The sequence below is a fragment of the Nuphar pumila genome, chromosome 6 (genome assembly GCF_984573655.1).
Source record: "Nuphar pumila chromosome 6, dmNupPumi1.hap1.1, whole genome shotgun sequence".
Classification (NCBI taxonomy): Eukaryota; Viridiplantae; Streptophyta; class Magnoliopsida; order Nymphaeales; family Nymphaeaceae; genus Nuphar; species Nuphar pumila.
In genome coordinates, this window is record NC_143254.1 from 111,287,487 (window position 1) to 111,294,883 (window position 7,397).

Below are 7,397 nucleotides of genomic sequence, written 5' to 3' on the forward strand. Positions count from 1 at the left end.
CGTGTCCCTGTACCTACAATTTTTGGAATTGTCACGTCGTACCCTCCGTACCTGTACCCGTACCCAGGTGACATAGCATATCACCTGATCTGACCTCTCTTGAGAGCCCATCAAAGAGAAACACGTGCTTCACATAGAATGGCATCTCATGAAGGACCTATACCTAAAGTGATTTCAAGCAATGAAAGGGCAGAGAGAGATGTCGTGAGACTGGTGATTCCCAATGGGACTGCAGGGTATTTCCTCAGTTCTTTGACAGTAGAAAGTTTTTAGATTTTGTACAAACTTTTCAATATGTGCCACCTCCGTTTATAGAGATTTCCTTGAGTTGGACTTGCGCATGCAGTCTCCTTCATTGCTTGAACGGCTATCTTAATTACAGTTTTGGTATGTTTTGCAAAACCGATTGGATTTTCAAAACTGATTTCAAGAACTTAATTTGAAAATTAAGATGGCCTCAAGCACGCTATGGAAGGAGGGCCTTCTTCCATAATGTGCTCTTGATGAGCATGTAATGTGCTCTTCATGGGCAAGTTACCAACATCTCAAACGTGACCACATGAGAGGTCTGAATCTGTCAGAGAGAGAGAGAGAGAGAGAGAGAGAGTTCATATCGGTGAAAGATATATATCTGTAGTTTTTGTTCAATGGTAAATCCAAAAGTTTAAAGGTTGCATCAACAAAACCGATTGAAGACAAGAAGAAAGGTAGAATGCCCCTTTTGCAAAGTTGCGCTGCATGAAATGGCAAGAAGTTACCTTTAAGGTGAAAGATAATTACGCGGCCTCCAGAAGCCGTGCATAAATGGCTGCATCTAAGCTCCTACTGATACTGCAAAAACCCACAAGTACAATTATAGTCGGGCATTCCCCGCCAAAAACAGAATGAGAAAGAATTCATTCTTAACAGCCAACTTTCTAATCTTCAAATAACTTCGCAATACAAACACAAATAACATCAACAATCCAAAGGCCTCTCCAACCATAGAGAGTGCAGGTCAATAATGAACTCTCTCTCTCTCTCTCTCTATATATATATATATATATATATATATATATATATATTACAGAGAAAGAGAGACATATTAATTATAACTAAGTTAATTAGAAAAGCTAAACCAATATTAGCGTTCACCTATCTCTTTATCTACATTAATGACATAAACCTACAAACCCATCTATTTGAATGGCAAAAAATCTAGTATGCTTTTAAAGGATGGAAAACATCTTATCATAGAGCAATTTTGTAATGGACACTTCCATAAATAGAAAAGATCTTTTCAAAAATGGCATTTTCAGAAATCAGGTAATCAGAATATTGAATCAATAGGCATGCATCCAATTTTCTAGATTAAGCAAAAAATACTGAAATTCTCCCCTTCCTTTTTCCTAGCACTACATAATCAGATAAATGTATAAGAATACACATTATGGGAAAAATTTGTCAAGAAAAACCTTACCAATAGAGAAAATCCCCACTAGATGCTACCTTTTGGCAAATCCATTCAGGAACAAGTTCTTCCAATAACTTCAACTGTTCTTCAATCTCACCTGCATTTCCACTCCAGTAAGTACACCTCTATGGTACTGAATAAACAGACAGCCTTCTCAAAACCAAAAAGGAATCTGCTTACTTGTTTCTAATATTTCACAATCATACAGAAGTATCTTGTGCAGAAGCTCCTGTTTTGTGATAAAGGAGCACTTTGCAGATTGAATAATTCTGCAGATTGTGCTAAAGAGATTTGGCAAGGAACCTAGCATTTGTTGACGTTTTACAACATTGGCCTCACCCTGGCCCACCGTCATTTTGTTTGTATTGCCTGGGACCTGTACAGAACTCAATTAAATCACTGATGCTTAGAGCTCTTTCAGTACGATAAAAAAAACATGCATTAGATGGCTCACAGATAATGACTGGAATTGGATAGCTAATGTGGGTAGATATAGCCAACAAATAGTAGTCTGGTAGATACTTTCAAGTTTTCTATCCACATCATGCAAAATCTTTTATAAGCGTATTTCTGCATAAAATTTCCAGATGAATGCCAACTGATTAATGACAATAATTGACTCTATAGATGCCGAATTCCTGGGTAAAACAAACAATACATTACATTCTAATGGGAACATTTTTCATTGTAGAAAGAGTGCCACATATCACAAGATTCAACAATTGTTAGGCAATCATGCAATTGTCCATGCGCATAGACACTGATTGACAACCAATGTTACAAATCTCTTTATCTGAACCTCAACAGACCAGGGAATAATCATCTGAACTTAAAAGGGTTCGCGCATGTTTAGATTAGTGGGTCATGGGTTGCAGTCTACTGCCAAAAGTAACGAACCAGTAACCATGGCACCAACTGACAATCCACTGCATTTTTTCTCAGCTCACAAGTACAGGAAGAAAACAGTCTCTCTCTCTCTCTCTCTCTCTAGATCCCAATAGTTTGACAAAGAAAATCCATTTCTAGCAAAACTAATGATGCTTTAGCCAATTTCATATATGCTTTAATTTACAACCAGTAATCTGAAGAGGAATTTCATATCCCAAGAGCACACTATAAAAAAGAGCAGAATATAATAGTTTCTCAAAAATGTTCAAAATATCACCATTAACCGGCAATTGATTAATCACTAAAGGTTTCATATCAGATGTTCTTGGAGATGAATAGTTATAATGCTTGCCAAGAAGCAGAAGAGTGATTTTTTAAAACTAAGGAATAGTTACAATGCTTGCTAAGGAACAGAAGAATGAATTGCTAAACTAATTGAGAGAGAATCTGGAGATACAATGAGAAATACTGCAACATGATAACCACTATAAAGAGGAGAACAAAAGCATACCCTTAGTGGGAAGGCATGTGGAATCCTGCCAGCTATCTCTCGATCAACAGGTCCAACAATCTGCTCAAATTCAGAATTGCGGTAATCCCTTCCCTCTTTGTCCAAAGACAACATCTGCTCTGAATCACTTCCATCAGCTGTCTCACAAGCAAAGTTCAGTGATCTCCTTGGACTTAAATGCATTGAAGTTCTCCTCAGAGCAGATCCTTTAGGTGCCTTCTGAACGGCAGCCTTTGACATTGTTTTGGCTGGAGTTGGAGGATGTTCCACCAGGCTGCATTGACACAAATGGGGTTCAACCATGGATGCAGCATTTTGAATCACCTCTGTCTGTTCAAATTCAGCATCCTGGTTGATGAGGCTTTTATGTTCCATGAAGCCATCGAAAGTACCCCCTGTAGTAGAATTGGAAGCTAAAGATGAAAGAAGTGGAGTCTTCAATTCCTGAGGGAGTTTAACTTTATGAGAGAACAACTGCTGGAATGATGACGAGAAATGAGAAGAAAGTGTTGAGGACATGACATCAGTAGAACCAGACATCACTGAAGATGCTTCTATAGGAAGGACAATATCGCTTCTTGAATCAAAAGGTTCTGGTAATGTTGCCTCTGGGATGTTAAGAGCCTGTTATGCACAGTAACACCTCTTGAAAATCCATTCTCTTAATACAGATAATAAAGAAGTAAGAACCCATGAATTATACCAGGGTCAAGAGGAACAAGTAAATCAAATAGCCTCACGTTGTTGTCTTAAGGGCTATGACAATTGAAAATCAGATAAATGGATTTGAAATTTTGAACTTTTATCCAAAAAAGGCTTCCTGAATATGGGCAAAAACCCAATGTGAATGTCAAACTAATTTTACACTTATTACATAAAGAAAAAAAAAGAGCCAAAATAGTTGCAATTGGGGCTTCATCTTAAACCTCTCAGGACATATGATATGCCACACATCACATGGGCTGGTGGATTCCACAATTAATGGAGCCGTAAATCGGGGGATGTCTTATATCAATTAACCGAGGCCGTGTGATTTTTCATATAGGATATGAAGTCAAATGCAATTATTGGAACCCTAAATCTGAGGACATCTGCAAGAAACATCACATACAAGGGGAGAAAAGAAAATGGTGCTAGTAATTGTGTGTAACATGATTATATAAATCAAGATCCTCCTTATTTCAAAAATTATCCCTCTATACTTTCACATACTTTTGCTTCAGGACTAAATTGAGGTAATATGTACCCTGAAACTGAAACACATAGAGACAAAGAAACCGTGGAAATATTGTAAAATCAAAATGTTTGATTAAGCCACTGTAGAAATATTTTGAAATCAAAATGCTTGATCTAAGCATAGGCGCTGACAATGTAAACTTAAATCCATTTTCTTGAACACAAAATCTTGGCAGAAATTAACCAATAAAAAATGCAGTAACCCGGATTTGAGGGAAACAAAATCAAAGAAACAACCATCAAAGCAATAAAAAACGACTAGCCTAGAACCCACCTGTAGAACTGCCATAATGAACAATTTATATGCACCAACACTCTAGAGAAATTAAAAAAAGAATGGAGTACCTCAGGATGCTCCAAGAAAATTTCATGAAGCCTTGTCCGGAAAACATCCTTCAAGGGTTTAGATTCATGAGTTTTCGACCCAGAGATGAATATATCATTCTTCCCAATAGCTGATGAGCTGGGCAGTAAAGTAATTTTTAGTTCTGGAACCATGCAGAGGCTTTTCTTATCATGTATAAAGACCTTCTCAACCTGTATTAAATCGGGCATGACATACTTCATCTGAGCAAGATGGTTGTACAGAAACTTCCTGCATTGAGGAAAAATAGATATCAACAGTTAACCAGCAGGATGTTTTCCTTTTGGAATATCATATCATACAAGACCAAACAATACCTCTTACTCAAAATTTCAACCTGTATGGAAATGTTTTGAAATGTAACTGGCTTTTTACACAAACGGAGCAGCCTTAGAGAACTCTCCATACCATCAAACAATTCCCCAATTATCTGAAAACTGATAACAGAAAAACACATAACCAAATGAATATACAGCTAAGTATCTCAGACGTGCATACACACACACAAAAAGTTGAATCAGTAAGACATACACAGAAATAGTAATGATCAAAAGAATGCAGGAAGGTAGTGCACAGGTTCTGAAATTACTTACTTGCATGGAAGTTCTACCTCTTCAAGTTTCTTGCACCTCCTGGAGATCTGTGGAGCCTTGTCAGGTGTTGGTGATCCAAATACTTCCTCATTTGTTTCAGGTTCATATTTTCCCCTATTTGTTCTGCTTTTAGTGGCTGTTGAATTTGGATTAAGGATCTTTTCACATTTATAATTCAGCACCAGCTGCCTGCTTTTCTCGTGCATTTTATGTTCCATGCTGCTGGTGCTACATGTAGGCAAAGAAGGAAAACAAGAAAACATTTCTGATCATTTTGAGAATTCCAAAATTTAAAAGAAAGAAACAATAAGCATTAGCCAGAGTCCACGTAAGGCAGGGTGGTCATGGGGCCCCACCCGGGGTTTTCTTCGCTTGAGCGAGGGTTCCTTGTCATAAAAAAAAATAAACATTAGCCAGAGTCTGTAAGAATGAACAATACAAAAACTAGATGAAATATGGATGTGTGGATATGATGATGCAAACATCACACAGGTGTTCGTTCACATTAAGCACCTGCTTGCCCATTTACTGCCATAGGTTGCTTCCCCATATGCATAAGTATGTGCAACCCAATAGTTAAACAGAGTTAGATATTGTGATACCAAGAGAATGAGTAATAGAAAAAACTAAATGGAACAATGATGCATGGTATTGAGATGTGCCTTGAATTCCATGTTACAACCCCAACACGTCACTTGAAGAAAACCATATTGAAGAAAATTTTGGAAGTCTGTAGTGGTAGCGGAGGGACCGGGTGGTTAGGCCCACGAGCCGATCCGTTTGTAATAAGGTCCTATAAATACTCTTTTAGGGTTTTCTTGTTAAGGTAACTTATTTTGTGACTTTGGGCGTTCTGTGTGGCCTTAGGGTTTTCTTGTTAAGGTAACAACAAGAAATGTCTACTATCCAACCAGGAAACCGTGCCATCCATGTCTAGGATACCTCTCTTCAACAAGAATATCAACAGCATATTGTATTATGAGAAACAAACACCATGATATTTGATTATATGATGGCATTTCCTAGAAAAGAAAGTTTCTCAAGATTGTCAGAGGATGAACTTTTAGGCATAAAGTTCCTGTAAATACAATATCCACACTAATATGTCATAAGGGTCGAAGAGTCATATGGTTGGGGAACATGGATGACAGGGAAAACACAGACACTTAACCTAAAAAGCCAACAAAAGAAATATCTACATATTTCTTTCTTAGAAAATGGAAAACTAAAGATGCAAAAGCCTCTTAGATCCCCAAAAGGTCGGGTATTGGAAACAACATGTATGAGTCTCTAAAGAAAGAAATCAGGGGTGACATTTGCATGTGAACTTCTTGGTTAAGAATCCTCCAGAAAACGATGTTTAGAGTGTAAGAGAGTTTTCAAAGCTTGAACCTGCTAGGGCGCGTTCCGATGTAGATCAAAACCTGGTTAAGAAAAGCAAGTTTACCCTGACAAACCCAGTTTTAGTGAAACCTGATTTCTGCAAAACTGGATCAAAAACCAGTTTTTGAAACAACGGATATGAAATAGTCGGGGCAGACATGAATTCTCTCCGACCAATCATCATCTGATAATACTAATGCACAGATCGCCCCTCTAAACTAAACCCCATCATAATTCGGCAAAATTTTATCCAAAAAAAAGAAAAAAAGAAACAGGATATGACCTATCTCGGAGCTAAAATACCCCTTCAGTCTAAGCAAAATAATGGGCCCTTAGATCAATACTGCACCATACTAAGAAGAAGCACACAATAAGCAATTGCAGTGAGAGAGAGAGAGAGAGAAGAAAGAAATACAACATTACCACTCATGAAGATCAACAAAATGTTGAACTTCATGAACTGAATAAGAGCAAAAACCAAAACAAATAAAAGAAAGCAGAAGAGAAAAAGAACATCAGACAGACAAAACGGGCTCATTCCCGAGAGAGAGATGTTCCGAACCTCGATGGCGTTGTAGAAGAATTACGGAGGGAGATGGGGAGCGACGGCCTGAGTGACTGAATAGGGGTTTCATTCAGATATATATGCCCGAAAGGAGAGGGGAGGGAAAGCCGGTTCGAACTTCTAACGACGGGTCGGATCTACGCATGTGCGGGTCCGGGTCCTATCTTGATCCGTGAACATGTGCAACTCCGACCCCTGCTCAAACTGGAGTGTCGGACTGAGCACGAGCTTCGCGTGTTGTAAGAACATGTCACATAGATTCATGGACACGAGGGCACGTGACGATGGTTTGACTCGCAAGTTCAAAACTTGTTGGGAAAATAGGACACGAAGACATGAAAATTTTTATCAATAAAAAACTAATTTTTAATATTTTAATAATAATAAATGTATTTTTAATGAAA

The 7,397-nt window shown here is 37.9% G+C and overlaps 1 protein-coding gene across 1 annotated transcript; it reads right to left on the reverse strand.

The window, feature by feature from the left end:
• Window positions 1-776: 776 nt before the first annotated feature.
• LOC149835720 (CDT1-like protein a, chloroplastic) lies at window positions 777-5,263 on the reverse strand. Its single transcript, XM_090009639.1, has 7 exons — window positions 5,046-5,263; window positions 4,770-4,889; window positions 4,434-4,683; window positions 2,853-3,476; window positions 1,634-1,829; window positions 1,460-1,550; window positions 777-831 (listed from the first exon to the last, which is right to left on the reverse strand). The coding sequence occupies exons 1-7, from the start codon at window positions 5,261-5,263 to the stop codon at window positions 777-779; spliced, it is 1,554 nt and encodes a 517-aa protein (XP_089865765.1).
• Window positions 5,264-7,397: the final 2,134 nt, after the last annotated feature.

Bases quoted from the DNA above. Each gene is read 5' to 3' on its own strand.
- LOC149835720 (XM_090009639.1), bottom strand. From the start codon at position 5,263: ATGGAACATAAAATGCACGAGAAAAGCAGGCAGCTGGTGCTGAATTAT. The intron at 4,890-5,045 runs GTAAGTAATTTC...TTCTGTTATCAG, and splicing joins GAGGTAGAACTTCCATGCAA to TTTTCAGATAATTGGGGAAT. The intron at 1,551-1,633 runs GTAAGCAGATTC...GTGGAAATGCAG, and splicing joins TTGTGAAATATTAGAAACAA to GTGAGATTGAAGAACAGTTG.